Genomic DNA, 26,497 nt, shown 5'->3' on the forward strand with positions numbered 1-26,497 from the left:
AAGTGAATCGGTTTGCGTGTGTATTTATATACTCTACATTTATGTAGAAAAATCTGTGTTAAAGAACAGAACCTTAACTTGCAAAATTACTAAAAGAAAACAGTTTTACCGCCATTTCTTCAATCTAGAAGAGTTTTGTATATTTTACCTTGCAACTGATAATTGTGATCAGGTACGATTTGCTAAATAAAAAGGTTAATCCATGACAGGGTAAATTAACGGCTAAAGCAATTATAGATTTGAACGTTTGATTTATTATTTAGAAGTCAATAATAGGGTAGTTAAAAAATAACCCAGCGAATTGTGATTTTTAAAATTATACACTAAAACCCTGAATATAAATAAACAGCTCGTGATTCACAAGGTTTTTTTTAATAAACATCTGAGTGCATACATACATGTTTTGTACCAAACAAATGGCAAAGCGTTATAATGCTACACAACATTTTAAGAACGGTTTAAACCAAAAGCGAGTGACATTGTCTTGTTTTTTTATTTAGTCCGTCCTTTTATTTTGAAGGTTTGAAACGGAAGTTGAACCTGTTTGCGCTCCTAACCCAGATCCGCTTTTTGCGGAGGAATGTGGCTGCTGTGTCCCCATCGGGAGAGCTGTATGACAGATGGAGGAATGCCGGGGGCGCGCAGGCTCCCGCCGTCTGATTACCGTGAGTAGCGGCTGTCACCGTCCGGGTTACTGTCGTTACCTTTGCGGCTGTCGCTACTCTGGCCGCCGTGTAAGGAATTTAAGCTTGAAGTACTAAGCTAACGTCTGCCGGGAAGCTAACACATGATAGAGCCGGTGAGGGACAGCGCTTCTCTCCGTTATAATTGGCTGTAAAGTCGACAGTGGGGGTCTGCACTGACCTTGACATACATCGTGGGTAACCTGTCTTTCATACTTTTAATGCGCCATTTTCTTAAAATTAGAATAGTTCTTCTCCATATGGATCCTCCTCGCGGTGAATTGATGCTAGCTATAACGGGATACCTTTTGGTTAGCTCTGCCTACGACTAGCTTAAGCAGCATAATGTTGCCCAAAAAGACTGCGCATCTGGGGCTATTTGAACTAAGTAGATTCTGGACAATCACCACCCACAATCCACCCTCCCCCAGCCTCTCGTATCCCTACACCGCTGCTGGTTGTCGCCTTGTAAACCGATGATAGCTAATTCATTGTTAATGGAGCCAGAGCAAGGCAGTCAGCTGACTTGTGTTGTGAGGCAGCTCATGTGTTTGATCGTCTGAAGGAGGTTAGAGTTTCAGAAGTTCATTAAGAAGATCCCCTCATCAACATCATCATCATCCAGTAAGGCCTGCAGGAACACGATTCCCTGAAATCCTTGTCATGTTCCAATGTTTTTTTGAAAACCCTTATCCCGTCCTTCTTTGTGTGTATTGTACAGGTACATCTGATCGTATTCATCTATAACGCTACACGTCTGAGTGTTTGTTGGTAATCTGATCATTCCATTTGTTGTGGAAAAACAACAGTGGGCTGAACTTTAGGAAACTAAAATGTGAATGGATTTCCCATTCATTCTTGATTACTTGTTTGTTTGTTTGTAGACATATCTAATTCATACCTGATTATCTTGCAAGAAATATAAATTAGAAATGTGTACAAACAACTTGATTATCTGGGGGGACCTTTCGGTGTGGAGTTTGCATGTTCTCCCTGCGCATCCCTGGGTTTTCTCCGGATACTCCGACTTCCTCCCACCGTCCAAAAACATGCCGTCTAGGTTAATTGTTTACTCTAAATTGTCCCTAGGTACGAATGTGAGTGTGCACGGGTGTGGGATTTAATAATAATAATAGATAGATAGATACTTTATTTATCCCGCAATGGAAAATTCTTCTCCACATTTGACCCATCCCCTTGGGGAGCGGTGAGCTGCAGCTGAACCGCGCACAGGAGGCAGTAGCGTTAAGGGTCTTGCCCAAGGGCCCTCACTGGGTGATGTTAATTGCTCGCTATTGATATGGTAATTACCCCCAGTACCATTGTTCATTCGAATCCTGGATTCCTGCGTGGCAGCCCTTTACCTTATCAACCGAGCTACCCAGCCGCACTATTTGTGTGGCCCTGCGACTGGCGACCTGTCCAGGATGTCCGCTGCCTTTGCCAATGAATGGCCGGGAATACCGGGAATGGGTCCGGCAGCCCAGTGTCCCCCAGAAAGGGACAAACCGTGTTTAGAAGATGAATGATTGAATATATTGCAAGAAATACAAGGAAACTGATAAACTTAATCTACGGGGCTGCACTGCAGGGCAAACTACAGCAACAACTGCAGCTGTGAGATTTATGATTACTTGCAGAAATGTGACATTCTGTGACTTTCCTTCTGTTAGACCGGAAAAATAGTTTAGAAAATTTACATTTTTTTACACATTTTATTAATGGCATGAACGAACCAGGACGTGAACATTAGGAAAGGGGTGCTTCACTGTGAAACTCCAGGCTGGGTTTGCCTCCATAGTTTACTTCGATGACATGCTGCAAAAAGACTGGAGTCTTGGAGAGACAAGTTCAGGAAAAAGCTTAATGCATAACGTTAAAAACAGTTACGTTTTTTCCTGGCATTAAACCTCTGCCTTGGCAAAGGCTTCTGCCACACTTAGGAACTGTTTTGTAGATTATTTTCCTAATTTCTACAGAGTTCAGAGCAGGAAGCTTGTGGGTTCTGTAGTCTTTGGAATGACCTAACTGTTCAAATCTCAGGGTAGAAACCTATTCACTATGCCAGGGGTCTACAACCTGAGGCTCCAGAGCCATAATTTGAAAAAATAGTGGGTTTGTAGTTTTTGTTTATTTGATTACAAAAACTACAGATAACTGAGCAAAATGTTGGTAAAAGGTTTTATTAATCTGTCAGTGATTTATTGTTAGAATCATCTTAAAGCACATATTATCTTCAGCTGAACAATGTCTGCCTTCCAGAGGCAAAGTTTTGAAAGTATGTATTTGCATTTACATGTATAGATTTTATTTTTGAAAGTCAGCCATTGTTTTCATGTTTATACTGATAAGTAAAAAGGGAAAAAGGATGAAGGTGCCCCAAAGTTATAATGGTCAAAAATGTCATGTTTGGTTTTCTTGCTTTTTTTTTTATTTAATTAAATTTGCAGCAGCAGGAGGGTCTTATGTGACACGGGGTGTATTTTATATTGAAAGGACCTTGTATTTGATGCTGTCAAAAGTAAAAATAAGTTTAAATTGTTGTACATAAGAAAAATGTAACACATTTATAATCCAGTTATAATAAATATGTAAAAGCTGCATTTTATAAATGACTGGTTTAATGGCTGCAAAAACAAAGTGTGTTTTTCTAAATGGTATAGTGCAGTGAGCCACGGCACACTTTTACGTTGTCAAAAATCCCGCGGCACACTAGCATCTAAAAGTAAAAAAAAAAAAAGGAGAAACTCATAGTCTGTATTGATCTACAACCCTTTTGCAATCTCACATGCATTTTAGTGATAATTGTGGCAGAAAAAGCTGGAAGTTGCAGCTGTTTTTCTAAAAGATGTAATAAAAGATAATTTAGAAGATTTAAAAACTGTTTGTGTGTTCGTTGTGGTTTCAAGATGTTTACGAGGAGAGACTCGTGCGCTGAGAGGTTGTCACTTTAACCCAATGCATCATGGGAGATGAAGTGCAAACAGCCGCTGAACGCACACAGACTCGCGTCTCTGAGCTTCATTGTTTTGTTCACTTGTTCCACGGTCTGACACCGGATTCTGTGAAAAGCTACACCGCTAAAGACGAGCTTTGGCTGGTGTTTTTGTTGGAACTGAGAGACTTTATGAGCTGAATCGGAACAAGGAAGTGAAGACTATTTTTTTTTTTTTTTTTTTTTTTTTACAACTTTATTGAACAAAGCATAAGCATACAAAATCCAGCATCAAAGATTCAGAAAGAGCATCAGCAGTGATAGTCAATGTCATCAATCCAAACTTATTGAATCATTTCAAGAAGAAAAAAATAATAATAATAATAATAATAAAATAATCAGAAATATATCCAAAATAGAATATGCTGATAGAAAAATAAATTATCTTAAAATATATAAAAGGGGATTACAAAATAATGATAATAATAATATTTATAATACAAAGTTTTCTTAGAGGAGGGGATTACCTATCAAACAAAAAAGCACAAATTATTTCAGTGTTACTTGCTTTGGGTGTATTAATTTTTTTTATATATTCATAAAATTGGAGCATCTCGAACTTAAATATGGTGAAGTTGGGAATTGTTTTTTTTATTCTGCACTTATGAATGTAAAATTTGGAAAGGAGAAGTAACAAATTAATACTTTTTTCTACTTTTTTATCATCCGAATTAAAATATGCAACTATTTGTTTCAAATTTAAAGCAACGTTACAGTTAAATTTGCTGTTTACAAAGCATTCTAATTGGTTCCAAAATTCAAGGGAAAGTTTACAAAAGTAGAAAAGATGAAGAACTGATTCAGGGAAATCAATACAAAAACTACAATTATTTTCTATATTTGAGAATTTGGATATAAACATATTTGTGGGGTAAATGTTATGTAGAATTTTTTTGTGTATTTCTTTAACTTTGTTATTTATACAAAATGTATCTGGCAATAACCAAGCTTTTTTCCAATTTATATCATTTAAAAGGTTGTTCCAAAATATTTCTCCTTTTGGTGTGATATGTCTTTTTTCACTTAAGGTATTCCGAATATATTTATTGTTGCATTTTTTATTGAGAATATCAATGCCATTAATCATTAAAGGAGAGTCAATTTTAGAGGCGTCTTGATATTTAAGGTGAGAGGTCATCAGCTGAATTAATCCTGAGGGGAGAGCTTTCATTACACCATTAAATTCTTTGCTGGTTACTGGAAAACACATTTTATTTAGAAATCTGCCATAATCCAAAATCGTACCATTCTCGTCAAAAAGATCCGAAACATAAATTATTTTTTTGTCAATCCAGTTTTGTTTAAACAAAGATTTATTTTGTATTGTTATGTCTTCATTGTTCCAAATTATACTTTTGTGTGGTGAGAAATTGTGATTATAACATAACTTCCAAGCAAGAAGAGCCTGCTGATAAAAATTTGAGAGATTGACAGGAATCTTTTTGATATTATAGTTACATTTTAATAGAAATTGAAGGCCACCAATTTTATTAAAAATATTGAAGGGGATGAAATACCAAATTGAATTTGAGTGTTGAAGGCATTTTTTAATCCAGTTAATTTTAAATGTATAATTCAAATCAGAAAAATTTATGAGTTCAAACCCTCCTTTACATGAGGGGGCATAAAGTTGTTCTTTCTGGAGATAGTGACGTCTATTTTTCCATGTAAAGTTAACTAAGAGGTTATTTATTTCTTTGGAAGTTGAATCAGGAACAAATAAAGATAAGGCAGGATAAACTACTCTTGAGATCCCTTCTGCTTTAGTCAAGAGGATCCTGCCAAAAATAGATAGATCTCGTTGAAGCCACATATTCATAACATCCTGCATTTTTTTAATTCTCAAGGAGAAGTTTTGCTTTTGTCTAGATTTAATGTCTTTAGTTATACTAATACCTAAATATGTAACTACATCTTTAATCGGGATACTATGAATTTTTTCATATTTTACGTTTTTAATACTTAATATTTCACATTTTCCTAAGTTAAGGTGTAATCCGGAAGCATTTGAAAAGGAGTTAATTGTGCTTATAGCAAGGTCAACTTGGTTTCTGTCTTTTAAGAATAATGCAGTATCATCTGCTAGTTGTGTTATTTTGATTTCTTTCTGAAATATAGATAAACCTAATAAGTTTGGACAATTTTTAATTCTTAATGAAAGTAGTTCTGCAACAATTAAAAAGAAAAATGGAGAAATTGGACATCCTTGGCGTACTGATCTATTTATGGAGAATCTTTGGGATGTATTAGGATAAAGAAGAATAGAGCTGCTAATGTCTTTATAAAACATTTTAGCGATGGAAATGAAATTTTCCCAAAGCCAAATAATTTCAGTGCATTATAGAGAAAGGGATGTTCTACAGTGTCGAAAGCTTTGTAAAAGTCTAAAAAAAGAATGAGTGCTTCAGAATCAATATGTTCTGAATAGTCTAATAAATCCAAAATTAACCTTATATTATTGCTAATATGTCGATTTTTCATAAAACCAGATTGAGTCTCGCTAATAATTTCGTGTAGATTACTTTTCAATCGTTGGGCATAAACAAGAGCTAATATTTTATAATCCACATTCAAAAGAGTTATTGGTCTCCAATTTTCTATCATAACAGGGTCTTTATTTGGTTTGGGTATTAAAGTTATTAAACCCTGTTTCATTGTAGCTGTCATTTCTTGTTGTACAATGCACTCTTTGTACATCTCCATTAGATGAGGATTGATAACATCCCAAAAGTGACAATAAAATTCTTTAGAAAGACCATCATTTCCTGGAGATTTCCCATTGTTCATCTTTTTTAAAGCATTAAGCAGCTCATCTTTAGTTAAATGATCGTCACAGATAGATTTGAATGTGTCTGAAATAGAAGGGATGTGTTCTTTTAGGTTACCTAAAAACTTTTGACTGTATTCTTCATTAAATTTGGAAATATATAATTCTTCATAGAATCTTTTTACATGGTTTGCGATTTCTGTTGGATCAGTACAAATATTATTATCAATTTTCAAGTTTGTAATTGTATTTCTTTTAGAATTTCGTTTTTCTAAAGCAAAAAAGTAGCTGGTATTTTTTTCTCCATTTTCTAGCCATTTTGCTCTAGATCGAATGAAGGCGCCTTTTGCAGCTTCGATGTATAATTTATCTATTTCATTTTGAAGCTGGGTTAAATTTGTCTTTTCATCATCAGAAAGAAAGGTTTTGTGTAATAAAGACTGTATAGCTTCCATTATCATATTTTCTTTGGCCTGTTTGTTTATGTTAAGAGTTTTACTACGTTCAATTGCTATGGATCTAACTTTAAATTTAAAGAACTCCCATTTCTGCTTAGCATTCATGCTTTTATTTCCAAATATATGTTTTGCTTCTTGTCTAATGGAATTTTCAAAATGTTCATCTTCAAGTAATTTGTTATTAAATTTCCAATACCCTCTTAATTTATTGTTTGTTTTGTGTTTTGAACCATTTAGTTGGATAGTTATCATTTTGTGATCAGAAAATGGGGCATAACAATGTGAAATATTAGTTATATATTGTAGACAATTACAGGATGTTAACCATAAATCTATTCTTGATTGCAGAGTTTTACGAGAGTTACTCCAGGTAAACTCTTTGCTATTAGGATTGAGAAAACGCCATGCATCAATGAGGGAAAGTTTATCAATTAGGAAATCAGTCAATTTAAATTGAGAGTTTAGAGCTCTTACCGGAAATCTATCCACACAATCATTTGGGGCATCATTAAAATCTCCCCCAATAATCAGAATTGCATCTTTATATTTCTTTATAAAAGTCTGTATAATATTGTAAACATCTGTGGCTAATTGTTTTGTTTGTGCTATTATATTGTGACCATACATATTAAGGATTATGAAAATGGAATTATCCAGCTTTAACGCCATTACTATCCATCTGCCATCTTCAGAACTCTTTTTTTCTAAAATATCCCCAGTAAATTTGTTAAAGAGTATTGAAACACCTGCAGAATGATTAGAAGCATGAGAGAAAAAATACTGATCACCCCACTGAGATTTCCAAACTTTTTCATCCAACTCACAAGAGTGAGTTTCTTGCAACAGAAAAATATTTCCGCCAGTTCTTCTAAGAAAAAGAAATAATGCTTTTCTCTTGGTTGTATCACGTAGTCCCCTAACATTTAAAGAAATTATTTTTAAAGAGTTAAACTTAAAATCAGTCATAGCTTATAGAACACAGAACTTGAAAATAAGAACTAAGAACAAATAACGATTCTATACCAACTTACCTAGCTTTAGGGATAAGTTGGAAACAAAAACTTATCGAAAGTTTGACATGCCTTCATGAGGTAAAATTCTAAGTCAACAAATGATTGTTGCAAAGGGAATATTTCTTAATTACCGACCTTTACAGTTACATAAATCAGTCTTTTAGATTTTCAGCTGAAACTCTCTTTCCATCGATGATGGCATCCTGTCCTCTCCAGGTGGCTTTCTTCCCTTCTTTCCGAGCTTTTTCCACCAACGGCCAGATCTTTCCTCTGTTCTGCCTTTCACGAAAGGTCAGATCTTCGGCGATGCGAAGCTTCTTTTCCTTCATGACTGCAGCATCCTTTGACGCCCTCCAGATTTTCTGCCTGAAGACTCGCATTGTGAATTGAATGATGACTGGTCGAGGCCTGTTTTCATCTTTACGCTGTCCCACGCGATGCACTGTGTCAATGAGAAAGCCAAATTTCTGCCTTTCTTCTGGAGCAATCTGGGCAAAAACCTCAAAAACTTTTCCTCTTGTTTCCTCCGTTGTTTCATTTGTGGATTCAGGAAGGTTGAACATCTTCAGATTCCACCTGCGACTGTACCGTTCCATCTCATCGGTCTTCATCTCCAGATCTGAAAATCTCTGATTCACCTCTTGCATCCTTTCCTCGCTTTTTTTAACCTGATGATCCAATCCTTCCACCACTTCTTTGATGGTTACAATATCTGCAGTGTTTCTGCAGATCTTTTCTTCAAGGGAAGCAAATCTGCCTGTTAATTCGCGGATTGCGTGTAGAATATCAGCATTTGACACATGTTCTTCTTTTTTTCCTGAACACTGTTTCTTTGAGAGAGGACTTGAAGCAGGAGATTCAAGCAGCAGTGCACAAGCAGAACCTGCGCCCTCTTCATCTGTGTCCATTAACATGTTCCCTTTGATTTTATCTCGTTTCGGCATGGCGTTAGCAATAGCTAGCTAGCAATTGCTATTAGTGGTGGATTGAAAGATCTTCCCCAGCAGGAACTCCCAGAGCGAGTAAGTAATGTTGAGTTCGTTTTTTTTTTTGTTTTTTTTTTTTATATTTAAGCAAGCTCTCTTACCGGTAGTCAGTCACTGTATTCATTTGTTGTCTTGTTACTAGGGTTTGGCACGCAAACTTCTGCAGAGTTTAGAACACTACAGGCTCCCGGTCCGCCATCTTGCCGAACCTCGAGTGCTCCTCCAAAGTGAAGACTAATGAGGGCAATTTCCCACGGCACACCTGACCATCTCCCACGGCACACTGGTTGAAAAACACTGGTGTTGTGGGACTTTTGGGCTCTTGCTGCGTTTTATTCTGTAAGAAACTGGCCCAAATGACTCTTAATCATTTTTTGATCTATTTTAAACGCGTTCTAAGTGGCCTTTCGATTATGATTATGCCGTTTTTAGGAAAAATCAGAATAGCCGTGTCATTTTCTACGACACAGATTGTGCAGGGCGGCAGTAGTTTACAAGAAACTCACCGCTGAGTTGCATCCAGGACTGTTGGCGCAGAACTAAGCCTCCGCTGATGTCCCACTGTGCCTCTGTACACCATCTTCCGCTAGCTTACAGCGCCTCACAACCCCAAGCTAACATTAGTGGTGAAACAAAAATGGAGAGCAATATTGAAGCTTTGCAGTTGTACGCTTCTGACCCAGATTCCAGCTCGGATGAGGAAAACAAAGACGTACATGGATCTGGGGCCGGGGCACCGGAGCGCCAGATGCACCGGGTGACACGCGTAGTTCCTCCGAGTGCTCCTCTGCCCAAAAGCCAGCAGAGGTCCAACAGGACGGCTCGAGGAAGTCGGAACCGACTCATAAGCCACTCGTCCTCGTTTGCCAGCAAGTTTTCTTGCTGTCTAAAGATGCGTTCACTCCGAATTCTTCCATTTGCCACATCTTCTAAGAGCGCAAGATCAGCCATTGTGCGTCATTACGCCTTGTGATGGGGCATTTTATTTCCCTCCATTTAATTACATCTGACAAGCTACAGATGTCGGTAATAATCGACGTGGAAATGGGAAATTGTTCAGCGCAAATGTAATTTCTTGTTGCTTTCTGAACGGTTGAGACATACGCCATACATTGTTTTATCAAAAATAAAAACAAACTAAAGGCATATGCATGAATACCATAATTCCATAGCTTATGAAGAAATGTTTTACTATGAAAAAAACTTTCCCCAGTGGACAATTAGTACGTCTGTCCGTCCGTCCGCCCGCACCTATATCTGCTCCGCCAGACGGACACACTGACGAGAATATCAGTTTGTACATTATTTCGTTCTGTTAACTATATTATTTATGAGGATGAATTGCACAACATGCCAATATTGCAGAACATATTTCACTTTTCTTTCTGCAAATAAGTGTTCGTTTGAATTTCTGTTGTATTTTTCGTTTGATTTTTTTTTGTTTGTTTCACTGCTGATCGGTCCAACGGGTGTTCGTGTAGGCTGTTAATTGTAAGACTTGCTTTGTGAAGTCTTCATGTAATTTCTGAGAGGCAGTATTGTCATTTTCACTTTCACGTGTTTCTTCCATCTGCCGACGGTGTCGCCGTTTCTCATTTCACCCGTTTTTGTGCGTACACCTGGGTCAGAGCTTGCGTGAAGGACTGCACATTTTCCCGTCAAGTTTGCTTTTTATAAATCTCAACTATTGCATAGAGAGTGGCGTACGCCTTCTTTTGTGCGTACGCAACGTTTATAAATGAGGCCCCAGGGCACATTCTGCAGGGGTCATGGCTCAGAGAACAACAGCATCATGAATGGAACACCGCTGCTTTAAGAAACGTCACAGCCACCAACGCCTTTCTTGTTTCCTTCACAGGTGACACTCCAAACATGGTAGTTTTCTTCAAAACGGACCACCAAGGAAGAGAAGCGGGTCAATTTTGAACAAAGTTGAAGCTCTCCACACAATCTTGGGTTCATGCGTTTGCTCCTAAGCATGGACTCTTAGGCTCCCAGTCTTTAGGAGAATCTGCTTCCACTCGTCCCGCTGTCACTTGACGGGCTGTCCTTGGAGTATCGCTCCTTCACCTGGTGCTGCTGCTTGACTGTCGGAAGACCGCACAATGTTCTCTGCTCTGAAGAAGCTGGTGGGATCTGAGCCGGGGCAGCTCAGGGAGAAAACCATTCCTGCCGGACTGCAGTCCATGAATCAGAGTCTGCAGAGGCGATTCGCCAAAGGAGTGCAGTATAACAGTAAGAAACCCTGATCCAATGGGATGCCTTTGTCAGACCCCCTTCATAATTGCTTTGCCACCTTTGTCTTTGTCAGTGAAAATCGTGATCCGAGGCGACAGGAACACTGGGAAGAGCACCTTATGGCATCGGCTGCAGGGCAAGAAGTTTGTGGAGGAGTACATTCCCACCCAGGAGATCCAGGTCACAAGCATTCACTGGAACTACAAAAGTAAGTCTTGGATGTGTGTGCCGTGCTCTTCTCGGGGCGCCACCTTTGGTCATGCTGTTGACCTGTGCTGTTTTATTGCAGTGGCTCCATATCAAGGTAAAGCAGCCTCGTTTCTGAGCTAGTTTCAGTGAACTGAGCTGTAGCTTAGCTTACTAGTGCTGACGTTCGCTCGTCTTCCTCGGTGCTGCTGTGTAGTTGTAGCTCTGCTGTGCTCCAGCAGAGCAGTGACTCCAGGCCTGTTCTCTCTCAGCTACAGATGACGTGGTGAAGGTGGAGGTGTGGGACGTGGTGGACAAAGGTGAGCCTTGACCTACAGACTGACCTCATCATCTTTTCATGCTGCTGTCAAATTCCAGACATTAAACTGGTCCCTTTCGTTTGCTTGTTTGCTCTCCTGTTGACGTCTCTCCTGCACTCATCTCAGGACAGAAACACCTTTTTCCTGAAGGTGTGGGTGAGCAGCTGTAGTCAGTAGGAACTAGCTTGTTTGCTGTGGGTTTGCCTTCTTTTGCTCTCTCCTGAAAGTCAATACTCTCAGGCCCTGGCTCCCTTCAGGTTTGCGGATGGGTTACATGTCAGCGTGGCAGATTTCTTTTCTTTGCAGTGTTTGCGCTGCACCTTCATGTGTGATGAGGGTTGTGAATTCAAAGTTGCTGCAAGTTGCTTAAGCTGCAGCTCCTGCTTTGCTCACGATCGACTAACTTTAGACCGAGAGCTTTCAAATCGACATGGAGCCATTTTCTTCTGCTCTGACTTGACTTTGTTTCCCTTCCAGGCAAAGGCAAACGGCGGGGAGACAACTTGAAACTGGAGAATGAACCACAAGAGGTGATGATCAGCTGACTGTCGTTTCATGCTCAAGGGCGACTGGGAGCTTTGTTCTCCCACAAGAACTTAATTCCTCAAAGCTTGTTTTTCCACTCTGCTCCCCCTCTGAATATTTTCCTAAACTTCTTACTCTGTAGGAAGAAATCAGTCTGAATGTCTAAAAAGTTTTGTCTGCACGTTTAAAAAAAAACTATGCATGGATAGAAGCATAGCTGCTTGCTGTTTTGTTGCCATATTTAGGGGGCTTCAGTGAATATGTTGGGGAAACCTTTCCGATCTGGATCTTGAAGGTTTGATCTAGATTTTTTCACCTGCAGATGAATATTCCCCCCCTAACACCTGTTCTCCTCTAGAAGCACGAAGCATGCTGAAGGACGTAGGCCTTTCCCGGCTGCCCTCACGATCATGTTCTCTTTCAGTCAGACGAGGTGGCGCTGGATGCAGAGTTCCTGGATGTGTACAAGAACTGCAACGGAGTCATCATGATGTTTGACATAACCAAACAGTGGTAAGAGCTCATGCTGCAGTCTGCATGTGAAGCCCCCCCCCCCCCCCCCCCTTTTTACTTACAGTTCCCTGGGACCAGGTGAGGGCGTTTGACTCTTAGCATGATGTATCTGAAGCTTCGACTGTACAGTGGGGCAAACAAAGTATTCAGTCAGCCACCAATTGTGCAGGTTCTCCCACTTAAAAAAATATTAGAGGTCTGTAATTTTCATTATAGGTAAACCTCAACTTTGAGAGACAAAATGAGAAAAAAAAATGTCTATTGTCTGATTTTTAAAGAATTTAAAAACCTGTATTAATGGGACCTGTTTGAACTGTTATCTATATGAAAGACACCTGTCCACAGCCTCAAATAGTCTCATTCCAAACTCCACTATGGCCAAGGCCAAAGAGCTGTCTAAGGACACCAGGAAACCAAATTGTGGACCTGCACCAGGCTGGGAAGATGCAATCTGCAATAGGTAAGCAGCTTGGTGTGAATAAATCAACTGTGGGAGCAAATATTAGGATATGGAAGACACACAAGACCACCGATCATCTCCCTCCATCTGGGGCTCCTTGCGACATCTCAAATTGTTCACAAGAACGGTGAGTAAAAAATCCCAGAAGCGCACGGGGGACCTAGTGAATGACCTGCAGAGAGCTGGGAACAAAGTAACAAAGGCAGCCATCAGTAACACACTATGCCGCCAGAGACTCAATTCCTGCAGTGCCATACGTGTCCCCCTGCTAAAGCCAGTACATGTGCTGGTCCGTCTAAAGTTAGAGAGCATTTGGATGATCCACAGGAGGATTGGCAGAATGTCCTATAGTCAGATGAAACCAAAGTAGAACTTTTTTGTTAGAACTCTACTTGTTGTATTTAGAGGAGAAAGACTGCTAAGTCACATCCAAAGAACACCAAACCTACAAGGCCTGCACAATAAATAGCAAATTTATCTTTATTGTGATATGAAGCTGTGAAATATGCACATCACAAAAGAAATGATAAATGGTTACCTTTGATGTGCTAAAAACAATCTTATGGCAGCTTGAAGTATTTATTGAGTCAAATAAATCCATTTATGCATTTGACCAATCGGATGGACCTCTTCAGCGCTTATACGGTATGTTAGAGGCTTGCCTCCTATATAGACTAGGGTCCTTTTTTGCTATTTGTTCATGTATTGCAAGTTAATATTGTCATCGCAATATTGATCACTAATATCGCACAGCGAGAGTTTTCATCAGATCATGCAGCCCTAATACCTACTGTAAAGCATGGGGGGGGGGGGGGGGCATCATGCTTTAGGGCTGTTTTCAAGTAAAGGGACCGGGATGATTGATCCGTGTAAAGGAAAGAGTGAATGGGGTCATGTATAGTCAGATTTTGAGTGAAAACCTCCTTCAATCAGCAAGGCAATTGAAGATGAAACGTGGCTGGGTCTTCCAGCATGACAACGATCCCAAACTCACTGCCCGGGTAACAAAGGAATGACTTCATAAGAAGCATTTCAAGGTCCTGGAGTGGCCTAGCCAGTGTTCAGATCTCAACCCCATAGAAAATCTTTGGAGGGAGTTGAAAGTCTGTGTTGCCCAGCAACAGCCCCAAGACATCACTGCTCTAGAGGAGATCTGCATGGAGGAACGGGCCAAAATCCCAGCAACAGGTTTGTGAAAACCTTGGGAAGACTGCTGTCATTACCAAAGTATTGAGTTGAACTTTTGTTATTGACCAAATACTTATTTTCCACCATAATTTGCAAATAAATTCTTTAAAAATTAGACAATAAGATTTTTGAGATTTTTTTTCCTCATTTTTTCTGCCATAGTTGAAGTTTACCCATGATGAAAATTACAAGCCTCCCTCATCTTTTCAAGTGGGACAGCTTGGACATTTGGTGGCTGACTAAATACTTTTTATCCCCACTGTATACGAGAACTGGACCGAGCAGGTCTGGTATCACCCATGAAAATCCAGGTCCAACAAATTGAAGTCAATTAAGTTGCCATTTCTTGTGAGCCGGGCCGTTCGACGTTTCCATGGCAACCGCTCTTGCCAACCAAGAATGAACTTGGAAGTCCACACACCCCTACCACCTGAAAGTGGGCTTGGGAGAATCTGTCAGATGTTTAAAGTGAGACTACATACTGTTACTGAGGCATCTGATTGGTCAGTTTATAATTGCAATAACTTGCATGAAAAAAATAACATAGTGAAAAATATTAGGATTATCAAGAACACATTAAAGAAGCTTTTTGGTGTTTTGGCTTAATGGAGCCAGCAGGTACTTCCTGTTTGGAGGGGGAGGGGTCACTCAGTGTAGTTCTTATATATGATCTGAATGGGACCTTCATGAAGAGGGGGGCAGGGGTTCATTGTGTTGAAGCATGAGATTTATGATTTATGACTGTTTAGAAATTGTCGGGTTTAAAAAAAAAAACGAAAATCTGTTAAAGAATGACAAGTTTATTATTGTGAGATCAATTATTTAATATGATATGTATTATGTTTGTACGTCTTTTTTGCAAATCACTTTTGTTTTGCTTAATAAAAAGTTTTAACAAAAGTATTTTGGTTTAAAAAGTTTCCTGAATTTCATGAATTGATTTTGCAGGTTGTAAATACAATCTGTTCCAATTTTAAAAAAATTCAGCCTTAAGAAATGTAAGACGAGAAAGAAACCTGCTGGTCTCTTTAGTCTGCAGATGTGCGCTTTTCTGTGTGTTCATTTAAAAACAAAACCTGCATCTATTTGATAGATTATTTGATTTTATTCATCAATGACTGCTCTTCAAAGATAAAAGTCCCTGAAAGGTCTTTTTTGTGTTTTGTATTTTGAAATTAATTTTACAAAGAGGAAGGAAAACATTTAGACTAAATGCAGATAAAAAAGACCAAGTTGGGGCCTCTGGACTATTTCAGCTTGATTCAGAATGGATTTGTCTGACGATGTTTAAGTTTGAACAGCAGCTGATAAACCAATGATTGGTGCATAAACTGAAGCCCATAAAAGAAAACATTCTTCTTGATCAAGCAGTGCTCATTGTTTCTCTCTTTGCTCTGAAGATCAGCATTAAAAAACCTTTGTGCGTTCATCACCCTTATGATGCTGCTTGAATCGGTCTATAGCGGAACATGAAATCCAGTTGTCGTCACTTTCCAGAACGGATGGAAATGTCTGTTTCCCTTCATTTCTCCAAATGTTGCTGCTGAAAGCTCTCTGTCTGCAGCCTTTGAAGGTTCTCTCTTCTTTATCACTTCCAGGACCTTCAGCTACATCATGAGAGAGCTGCCCAAGGTGCCCACCCACGTCCCGGTGTGTGTTCTGGGGAACCACAGGGACATGGGCGAGCACCGGGTCATCCTGCCCGACGACATCAGAGACCTGATCGCTGGTCTGAACAGGTAACTGAACGTTACTATCAGTTCTGATGGTCTGCTTTTTGACCCACAATCTGACCCAATCCGAACCGTCTTCTGCTTTAGCTGCTTATTACAAAAAGACATTTGCTGCCAACTTGTCTACAAAAAAAAAAGGATTTTTTAAAATATTTTCTGTCGCTTCAAATAAAAGTTGTGGGTTTTTTATTTTAAATCAATACAAACATCCACATTGGAGACAATAAAATGAGAACTACTGGATCTTGGTTATTTGTTAAGATTGTTTTTGGAAAACCTTCCAAAAAAGAACAAATGCTTTTCAATGAATCAACAGATGTGGTCTGAAGACAGCAGAAATGGAGGTTTTTAAAGCAGTTTTTACTCATTAAAAAATAATCGATTCCTCCGTCAACATCCAAAGCAACAGTTTTTTGCCACTAAAAAGTTTATTTTTGTGGATCAAGGATTCACGAATACTGAAAGGTTCCACCACCGTTTCACATTCCACTTCCTGTCCACACAGCCCCCTCAGTAGCTGATCGTTGCTTTTATGTGCATGTCCACACTGATTAAACGCCGTGGGACTGGAATGGTGTTTCCTGCATTAACAGGCAATGAGGCGCTACACCGGTACACTTCCAGCTAAGTCTGCAGACACAGACAAACATGTTACTGTTTGCACTGGACGATCCGAACATCAGCAACCTGGAGTCAGAATTCCTCTAAAGACGAGGCTGTAACAGCAAGGCTGATGGGAGGACGGACTTTAGGACATGAATGTCGGCTCATTTTTAGTCCACACTCATGCAAACTGAAGGGAAAGCAGGAAACCCCGTCAGGAATGGTTTTGTAGCAGTGGGAGTCCTACATTCATCAATCACAGAGCTGCTTACAGCCAAAGAGTCGACACACTTTGATCCCCTTTGTTCAGATGCTAAATGAAGATGCTGAACAATTTTAAGGTGAACTTTGACCTCTCATTGTGAGGACAGTTAAGCTTTTCTTTACCATTAACTAACCAGCGGCTCTTTCTTTTTTTTCTTCTTTTTTTTGCAGGCCGATGGGATCCTCTTACATCCACTACGCAGAGTCGTCCATGAGGAACGGGTTCGGCTTGAAGTACCTCCACAGATTCTTCAACATTCCTTTCCTTCAGCTGCAGGTCACTTTTTTGTCCTTCACCGTATCGCTTCAGTCCTGCAAATGTCCCATGTGGCCTCGGTGTATGTGTGCAGAGAGAGACGCTCCTGAGGCAACTGGAGACCAACCAGCTGGACATGGACGCCACGCTGGAGGAGCTGTCAGTGCAGCAGGAGACAGAAGACCAGAACTACGACATGTAAGTGTCTGAGAGCTCAAAAAGTTGAAACAGATGCTCTGTTGACATCTATGGGTTTAATCATTGTTAACGTTTTTTGGGCTGAAACAACTTTCTGTTAGCTTTGAATGGTAGAAAAAGTTTTCATTGAGTTCAGTTGACCTCTGTAATCTGTCGGTAAGCTGCCCCGATCTTTAGGGTTAGCGGGTCAAATTTGACCCATGATTTAAGTCAGTCTGTCTGGAAACACTAGACATGATCTGGTTTTGTTTTTCATCTCAGAACTAAAATAATATGTTTTCATATACATGAAAATAATGTTTTAAATTTCCTTAGAGCTCCACAGGCATTGTATCTTTTTTAAATTGTTTAAATTCAATACATTTCCGGAAAAAAATGAGTTATTATAGTGTCCGTGTCTTTGTGTTTGTTTGTTTGTTTTGGGACACTATTAGTTTTATTAGGCCGGTATTCTGTATTGGGTCATATTTGACCGTTTACATTACAAACGGAACTTTTTTTGGGAGACTTCTAGAATTTAATAAAAAGGCAATAATTAATTTTGTTGCTTTAAAATGTATATCTGAAGAAAGTGGGTCCATTTTGACCCGAACCCTAAATAAGGGTTAAATCCATAATGTTCTCATAACTAGGCAAATTTTGGTATTTGGATGTAAATAAAAAAAAATTAAAAAATGTCCCCCTCTCTGCTTTCAGTTCAGGTTTGATCTCCTGACAGACGCAGCGGTTGTTTTCAGACGTGTTCTCGTTCTGATGTCTTCCTGCAGTTTCCTGGAGAACCTGGAGTCTCGCAGTAAAGGCTTTGGTTCTCCTGGTCCAGCTAATGGCCAGAGTCCCTCGTCTGGCTCCCAGTCCCCCATCATTCCCCCCAGCGGGGCTTCCACAGGCAGCTCCAGCCCCAACACTCCACAGCCCCCAGTTCCAGCCCAGATGCTTCCTCAGTCAGCCTCTGCATCCATCTCCTCCCCTCCACCTCCCCCAGTACCACCAGCAGCAGCAGCAGCAGCAGCAGGTGGTGGGGCCGTCTCCCCCACGACTGAGATGAGGCCATCTGCGCAGTCACCCGAGTGTCAGCAGTCTGCAGCTCAGAAACGTGGCTTCATGTCCCGCTGGTTTGGGTCTGCTCCCGCGGACACTCCTGTTCCTACAGCCGGTGAGTCTGTTACGCTGCATGAATGAAGCGCCGAGCAGCGATTTAGTCGTTGCTCCAAAAGTCGGTTCATAGACCTGACGGTCCCACCGCATCTGGGAGGGGCTACTGCCAAATGTTTCTAGCCTGATTGCTACATGGAGCAGCGTCTGTATCTCATTTACAATGTATGGAAGACATGGAGGATGCTGAGAGATCAGGTTTATTTATCGTGAGGAGCTCTGCAAAAGCATCAGTTAACACATCTCCATGTCTGGGTTCACGACATCATCCAGAGACTCTCCCAGTACGGCGAGATCCACCATCTACTGCAGGAGCCGCATCTGCGTCACGTATACGACAAGCTTCTGTCCAACTGATAAGCAGTGGTCATGAGGTCATGGTCATCCAAGTTCTGCAGAAGAACGGCTGAAATGTGGGAAAACCCTCTGACTGTAGGAAATCCCTCTGAGGGAGACGGAGCATGCAGCTCGCCCTGCTTCTGTCCTTCGAAGGTTTAGACAGAATGATGCTGTTCTCTATAGTGACTTAAAAGAATGATTTTAACAAGATTATAAATCATATTATTCCTGCATTTTATTTATAAAGCATTCATTTTAGTCAATTATCTAATAAACTAATTTAGTTTAAAACAAACAAACAAAAAAAGCACAAAAATGATCAGCACAAGATGTCAATACACATCGTTTTGATCAAACTCAAAGAGGCAGCACAGAATATATTGGTAAGCCTTTACTACCCACCAACATTTACTAATTCATTCCCGTTCGACGGTGGTCCCCTGATTTGTGGATCACTTGATACCAGGACAAGCAGAAAAACTACACAACTTACATTCTTTCTGTTTTGATTATTATCTGATTCTGAACAATGTGTTTCATTTTGAAAACGACTAGATTCTCTCCTCCACATCTGTCCCAGACGTTTGGTGTGAAGTGCAGGGACCAGTGCTGTAGGTGTTGAAGTTTGCTGTTAAAGTAGAATTGTTCTTTCAGTTTGTGCCTAAAAAGTATCTACAGTGGAGGAAATTTGTCTTTGTTCCCTTGCTGATTTGATAGGTTTACCCACCTAAAGAGGAATTGACAGTCTGTTATTTCAATGGCAGGTTCATTTGAACAGTGAGAGTAAATCACAAACACTTTATCCATTTTCTCAGACCGACCTGAACATCTTAACTCTTTCCACTTTTGTTTAAACTCTAAAAATGTAAACCTTTGTAGAAAAATAAGTGCAGTTTTATTTAACGAAGACAAAGATCTGATCGCGATTTAAGTTTTATATGGATTTAGTAAACTGAATACACTCTATATGGATTGACAAGGAGTCAGGATGCTGATAAACATAAAAAAGATCACAACATACATAGCAAGAAAACACAGTATGTGCCGATTTAGCATAACTCTTCTGGTGAATGAGACACAGGCTCGGATCTAAAAATACAAGTGATTCCTAAAACCTCTCTTATGCATCACTGTCTCTCTGTGATCTTTTAATGAAAACTTTGTCCAGAACCTGGACGAACCTACAGGACCTGAGCTTTCATGTTTGCTTGGGTTTGCTTTTGCTGCATCTTTGGCACTCTCAGCCCTCTTCTTTGCTCAGGGTCTGCCGTGTTTGAAGTCTTTTTAAAACCATGGGATGGGCAGTTCCATCAGATTCAGATGTGTGCTTCTGTTTGAAGGGATTCCTGAAGTTTACAGGGTCGTAATAATCCGTCACAAGACCTGAGGCTGAGCAGCAGAAGTGAAAGGGTCCACAGACTCTCTGCTGGGGGGGTGATGTGATCTTGTTCTTTCAGACAGGGCGGCCTAGGATCTCTTTGAACTGAATGTTAGCGGTCTTCACTAACTTGTGGATGTTTTCCCCAGAGGAGCCTCCTGCATCCTCCGGTCCTGTGAAGGTGCAGAGTGTGGATGACTTTGTGCCGGATGAAAGACTGGACGGGAGCTTCCTGGAGGACAGCCTGCCCTCGAAGAGCAAACGGCCCCCACCCGCATCAGCTCCAGCCATGGACAGCGACAGGTCAGGCCTCTGTGCTTGTGTGTTCGTCTGTGAGCGTGCGCTCGCCGGTTTCCCCCTTTCAGCATGCCTTTCTGCGGCAGTGACGGCGAGGGCAGGGGGAACCCCATGGTGTCCGGGTTCCTGGACGAGCTCGATCCCGATGACAATGAACCAACCCAACCCCGGGCTTCCAAACCACCCCCCAGTAAACATGTCACCCTGACCAGCGATGAAGAGGGGGGAGAAGAAGCAGCGCCCATAATTACACAGGACCAGGACGTGGACAGCGAGCCCGAGCTGAAAGTGTACGTTAGTTTGAGTAACTCAATGAAACAGTCATTCTTATTTGAGAGGAAACGGCTAACTAATCAATTCCTTACATTTTTTGTAAACATACAGCTTTTTGATTTTCAGTCTTAATGTGAAAAAGGCAGCATTTCTTTCTTATTTTTTATGCTAAAATGTGTGTTGGTAGCTCCTCCCTAACGCAGCGGGAGCGTCAGGTTTATTAACTCCTCCCACACGCGGCGGGAGCGTCAGGTTTATTAACTCCTCCCACACCCGGCGGGAGCGTCAGGTTTATTAACTCCTCCCACACCCGGCGGGAGCGTCAGGTTAGTAACTCCTCCCACACCCGGCGGGAGCGTCAGGTTTATTAACTCCTCCCACACGGGGCGGGAGCGTCAGGTTAGTAAGTCCTCCCACACCCGGCGGGAGCGTCAGGTTTATTAACTCCTCCCACACGCGGCGGGAGCGTCAGGTTTACTAACTCCTCCCACACCCGGCTGGAGCGTCAGGTTTATCAACTCCTCCCACACGGGGCGGGAGCATCAGGTTTATTAACTCCTCCCACACACGGCGGGAGCGTCAGGTTTATTAACTCCTCCCACACACAGCGGGAGCATCAGGTTTATTAACTCCTCCCACACACAGCGGGAGCGTCAGGTTAGTAACTCCTCCCACACACGGCGGGAGCGTCAGGTTTATTAACTCCTCCCACACACGGGGCGGCAGCGTCAGGTTTAGTAACTCCTCCCACACACAGCGGGAGCGTCAGGTTAGTAACTCCTCCCACACACGGCGGGAGCGTCAGGTTTATTAACTCCTCCCACACACAGCGGGAGCGTCAGGTTAGTAACTCCTCCCACACACGGCGGGAGCATCAGGTTTATTAACTCCTCCCACACACGGGGCGGCAGCGTCAGGTTTAGTAACTCCTCCCACACACGGCGGGAGCATCAGGTTTATTAACTCCTCCCACACACGGGGCGGGAGCGTCAGGTTTAGTAACTCCTCCCACACGCGGCAGGAGCGTCAGGTTAGTAACTCCTCCCACACGCGGCAGGAGCGTCAGGTTAGTAACTCCTCCCACACGCGGCAGGAGCGTCAGGTTAGTAACTCCTCCCACACACAGCGGGAGCATCAGGTTTATTAACTCCTCCCACACACGGCCGGAGCGTCAGGTTTAGTAACTCCTCCCACACGCGGCGGGAGCGTCAGGTTTATTAACTCCTCCCACACGCGGCGGGAGCGTCGGATTTATTAACTCTTCCCACACGCGGCAGGAGCGTCAGGTTTAGTAACTCCTCCCACACGCGGCAGGAGCGTCAGGTTAGTAACTCCTCCCACACGCGGCGGGAGCGTCAGGTTAGTAACTCCTCCCACACGCGGCGGGAGCGTCAGGTTAGTAACTCCTCCCACACGCGGCGGGAGCGTCAGGTTAGTAACTCCTCCCACACACAGCGGGAGCGTCAGGTTAGTAACTCCTCCCACACGCGGCGGGAGCGTCAGGTTAGTAACTCCTCCCACACGCGGCGGGAGCGTCAGGTTAGTAACTCCTCCCACACGCGGCGGGAGCGTCGGCTTTATTAACTCTTCCCACACGCGGCGGGAGCGTCAGGTTTATTAACTCCTCCCACACACGGGGCGGGCGCGTCAGGTTTATTAGTACTGCGGCGGAAACCACAGAATTTCATTACAAGGTAGAGGCAAGGACAGATGTTCCTGCGTTCTGGGTTGTTTGTGACCCAATCCCACTTCATCAGGCAGGAATCCCCACAGAGGATCTGTGTATCCAGTTCGTTTTGTGAAAACAAACAAAACGGATGCTGAATATGTAATCAAATCCCTTAAAGTGGATCAGGAATAGTACAAATGTGTCAATTAGACGTCTGGCAGGGACTTCCTGCCCTTTTCATGAGTGACTTCCTGTTCCAGAGCTGCACCACCTCTCACCAAACCAAAGGCGGGGTCTAAACCCACGGAGCGCACAGGCCACGCCCCCGTCTTCCTTACGCTGACCCCAGCAGCAGTGGAGCAGCCGGCCCGACCCCAGAAGAAGAAGAAGGGTCCCTCGAGGGCGGAGGACTCGGACACAGACCCAGAACCCCCTGTGGCCCAGCAGATGCTGTCTTTCGTCATGGATGACCCTGACTTTGAATCTGAGGCCTCTGACACCCCCAAGATTGTAAAGGTACACCGCTGGACGGCAGTGCCCAAGCTCCCGGCGCTGCCAGCACGCCGCCTCATCAGTGCTGTTTGAAGGGGGGAAGAGAGAGATGTTTGTTCACATCTGTGTGTCTCTGGGTTCACCTCAGGAGACGTTTCCGCTCAGAGACGACCTCCTGTCCGACCTCTCTGACGAGGACATTCCTGCAGTCACGGCGCCGGAGCCGCTGAAGCCCACTGTGATCTCCTTCAAGCCCAAGGACGACGCCGACCTGTTCGGCCTGGGCATCCGGGAGGAAGCTCCTGCAGCGAAGGACAGCAGCGAGGAGCTGGAAGGTGAGCCGCTGTGGAAGAAGTTCCCGTGATTCCTGGGTTTGCTCAGCAGCTCTTCTTATGTTTTAACTCTGAAAGGACACCTGCCCCTTTAATGACCTCAGGCTGGGAACAAACTTAAAAATTTAGGTCACTGATTCTGGCCGGTCTGTGGAGCTGTTCATGCATGTTCTGAAATAACGCAGCGTCCCTCTTTTTCTTATTTTTTAGAGAAAGACGGCAAGCCCTCCTCCAAGGAGAAGAAGAAGAAGAAAAAGAAGAGCAAGGAGGTACATTTTTCAGCTGCTGCTCTTCTGCATGTGAGATGCTGCACTCGAGCGTCAAAAGGTTTAGAACCGGGTCTGCAAGCTGAGGCTCCAGAGCCACAACAAGGGCCTCCTTCTGCCCTCCACTGTGGCTCTTTGGCTCTGAAGAAAAATGCTAATAATTTGAATCAATTATGGGTTTGTATTTTTGATCCATTTGATTTAGGTAAATAAGTTTTGTCATTTAGGTTTAGATATTTACCATGTCTGATAAGCATCGGTAAAAGGTTTAACCTACAGGTAGAGTCGTTTTTAGACCCTAAAGCACATATTCTTATCTTCCACTGAATAGCATATTTTTGCTGTTCAGAGGCAAAACTTACATTTAAATGCATATATTGTTTTTAAAGTCAACCATTGTTGTCATGTTTATACTGATGGTAAACAGGGAAAAAAAGATAGACCAAAGTTAAAACGCTAAAAAAAATTCCATGTTTGGTGTAGCTTTCTTGACTGGTTAATTCTGTTCAATCTGCAGCAGCTGAAGGATCTCATTTGACATTTTATTTTAAAAGGAGCTTTCATTTCTGCTGTCAAAAGTAAATAAGAAAAATCTGACACTTTCTTAATCCTGTTATAGTAAATCTGTAACACTATAATGTATGAATGACTCCCTAAAAACCATCAATAGAATGCAGTGAAGGGGGGCTTTGGGGCTCTCTTTGGGCTCGGTCAGTTGGTCCAAATGGATCTTTTTGCGTTTCAGGCTGCAGACCTCTGGTTTAGAAGTTTAGCTGAATCCAGTTCAGGTTAAAGCCGTTTCTGCACATCAACCTTTTTGACGGTTGCAGATGTTGAGATTACCGCTAATGATGTTCTGTCATTAGATGGAATATTTCCAAACTTGCAGCACTGATACGGTTTACAGAATCGACATGTTTGGCGCTCCTGTAAGCTGCAGAACACGCCTAATGTGAGCTTGTTTTTGTTTTTGAGGAGTTTATCATGGACATAGCTGGTCGTGAACCATACTGTTTCAAACAGAAGAACGAGAAGTCTTCTGGTCACATGAAAGAGATCGGCTGTTAAATGCTGAGTTCTTGTCCGCTTGCAGGAGGAGGAAAAGAAGAAGAAACACAAACACAAGAAGAAGGAGAAGGACGAAGCTGCAGCTACAGAGGAGAAGGACAAACGGAAGAAGAAGTCCCGGTCGAAGAAGTCTGAGGTGGATGAGCTGGAGGACTTCTTGGGTGGGGGAGAAGGATTGGTCAAACGAGATGATGGAGATTATGAAGAGCTATAAAAACCGGCGCTGAAGCGAGACGTGTGACGTCCAGAGGAGCAGAGAGGAAACATCGGCAGTCGCTGTGAGCGGAGAGCTTCAAGCCATAAACCAAGCGAGGCTGCAGGAGGCTCCATCTCTACTCCTGCTGTCACTCCCATTCCAGCCAATAAGAGGAGGCAGCAGGAGCCATGCAGACTGTGTGGCTGCAGAACCTGAATGAGTGTCTGGATTTCAGTTGTACACGTGGTCTCCGCTGAGTGTTTGTGTTAACGTGTGAGCATGCTCAGTGATGACGGTGTCTTCATCTTCCCTTTAATTCCTTCGTCTGCTTGTTCTTTAGTCTTTTTTTTTTTTTTGCCTCTGTTGTGCAGGAGAACCATGTGACCCACGCTCCTACCCCGCCGCTTCAACGAAGCTGTGCATCACCACTCGCTTTCAGTTTACAAGCTAACAGACAAGCCGCTGAGCCACAGCAGAACACTTCCCGGTTCTGGTGGTTCTGAATCATTAGAACCTTGTTCTGTTTGGCTGCTCCACCCTATTATGTAGTTTCTGCTGACACAAGCTCCTTCTGCCCATAACATTTGCTGTGGAGAATTGATTTGTCCCCCCCATTTCAAGTGTTCTTACTGTAAGCTGGTGGGTCACATGACCCGGCTGTCACCGCCTTTTATTGGTGGATTTGTTGGCTCATTCTTCTTTTGTTTTCTTTGTTCTATTTATTTCTGCTTTGATGCAAATGTCGGATATTAGTCCTGGTTTTGCTTTTGTTTCTGCTCCACAGCCGCTCACTCCGACAAACTCCATCCAGCTTCCGGCTGCATAGCTGCAGGCGGGGGGAGGGGGGGCGTGAGACACGATGGACTCAAACGAGGCTCTTCAGCCCCCCCATCACCCGAATTAACATTTAATACTCCCAGCGTTCATCTGTATTTGCACACATTTCCACTCATTCATGGTTTAGATGAACAAAAATAACGATTTTGACATTTCAAAGTTGAAGCTATGCAGCATTTATCTCCAGTACTGTTAGCATTTTGGACTCTTTGTGAGGATAAATGCTGAAGGCCGTTTTAAAAGTCCACTCGAGTGCTGAGCAGGAACAAAATGGAAATAAACGTTTGAAATCTTTGTTCCAGCATGGAAACGCTGTCGGCTTCCTGCCTCTTCTGGCGGCAGTGAGGACGTCAGAGACGCTGTATCATCATGAATAAAGCTCTTGGTTTTTCTTTTCTCTCATGACCCATCTGTGCTCTAAGAGTTTACCCATGTTTGTCAAATAAAAAACTTATTTCTTCATAACAGGACAATATATTTGTGTGTTTATTAACTCTTTTCTGTCTTCCTGCATGCCTTTCATCTGACAAGCCCCTTAGAAATAAATTTTTACCCCTTTGACAAATTTACTATAAATAAGCAAAAAATCTGCCAATGGGGCAAGAAAAATGGTCTTATTGTTTTTTATATACCTGGAATTATTCTATTATATATAAATATTTAATATTTCAAGAAAAACACTTCTCAGATTAAGATTATTTTGCTAATAAAATCTTTTAGGTAAGATGAATTTTTCTTGCAAGACAGAAAATGTTCTTTACTTTAACCCTGTTTAACCAGGGAGGTCCCACTGAGATTTAAAAACTGTTTTT

General features: G+C 42.1%; 1 protein-coding gene across 6 annotated transcripts; it reads left to right on the plus strand.

Annotated features, from left to right (window-relative positions):
- Positions 1-456: 456 nt before the first annotated feature.
- Positions 457-26,158, plus strand: rabl6 (RAB, member RAS oncogene family like 6). 6 transcript variants are annotated; one of them, XM_023958772.1, is made up of 18 exons: positions 457-665; positions 10,761-11,137; positions 11,214-11,348; positions 11,430-11,444; positions 11,599-11,646; positions 11,773-11,802; positions 12,124-12,176; positions 12,596-12,684; positions 15,931-16,071; positions 17,104-17,209; positions 17,283-17,386; positions 18,154-18,539; positions 20,405-20,558; positions 20,639-20,842; positions 22,755-23,010; positions 23,135-23,321; positions 23,529-23,587; positions 24,678-26,158. In XM_023958772.1, exons 2-18 carry the CDS (start codon positions 11,008-11,010, stop codon positions 24,864-24,866), a joined length of 2,286 nt encoding a protein of 761 aa, XP_023814540.1. In that variant the 5' UTR covers positions 457-665; positions 10,761-11,007; the 3' UTR covers positions 24,867-26,158. The 6 variants fall into 6 exon arrangements, with proteins under 6 accessions (XP_023814540.1, XP_023814541.1, XP_023814545.1 ...); XM_023958773.1 differs by having other exon boundaries at positions 458-665; positions 11,773-11,796; XM_023958777.1 differs by lacking the exon at positions 11,773-11,802 and having other exon boundaries at positions 459-665.
- The last annotated feature ends 339 nt before the right edge of the window (positions 26,159-26,497 follow it).

Source organism: Oryzias latipes, chromosome 9 (genome assembly GCF_002234675.1).
Source record: "Oryzias latipes chromosome 9, ASM223467v1".
Classification (NCBI taxonomy): domain Eukaryota; kingdom Metazoa; phylum Chordata; class Actinopteri; order Beloniformes; family Adrianichthyidae; genus Oryzias; species Oryzias latipes.

Excerpts from the sequence above, each read along its gene's own strand:
- rabl6 (XM_023958772.1), top strand. The coding sequence starts at position 11,008 with ATGTTCTCTGCTCTGAAGAAGCTGGTGGGATCTGAGCCGGGGCAGCTC. Across the intron at positions 16,072-17,103 it reads CTGATCGCTGGTCTGAACAG|GCCGATGGGATCCTCTTACA; the intron begins GTAACTGAACGT and ends TTTTTTTTGCAG. Across the intron at positions 20,843-22,754 it reads AGCGAGCCCGAGCTGAAAGT|AGCTGCACCACCTCTCACCA; the intron begins GTACGTTAGTTT and ends TTCCTGTTCCAG.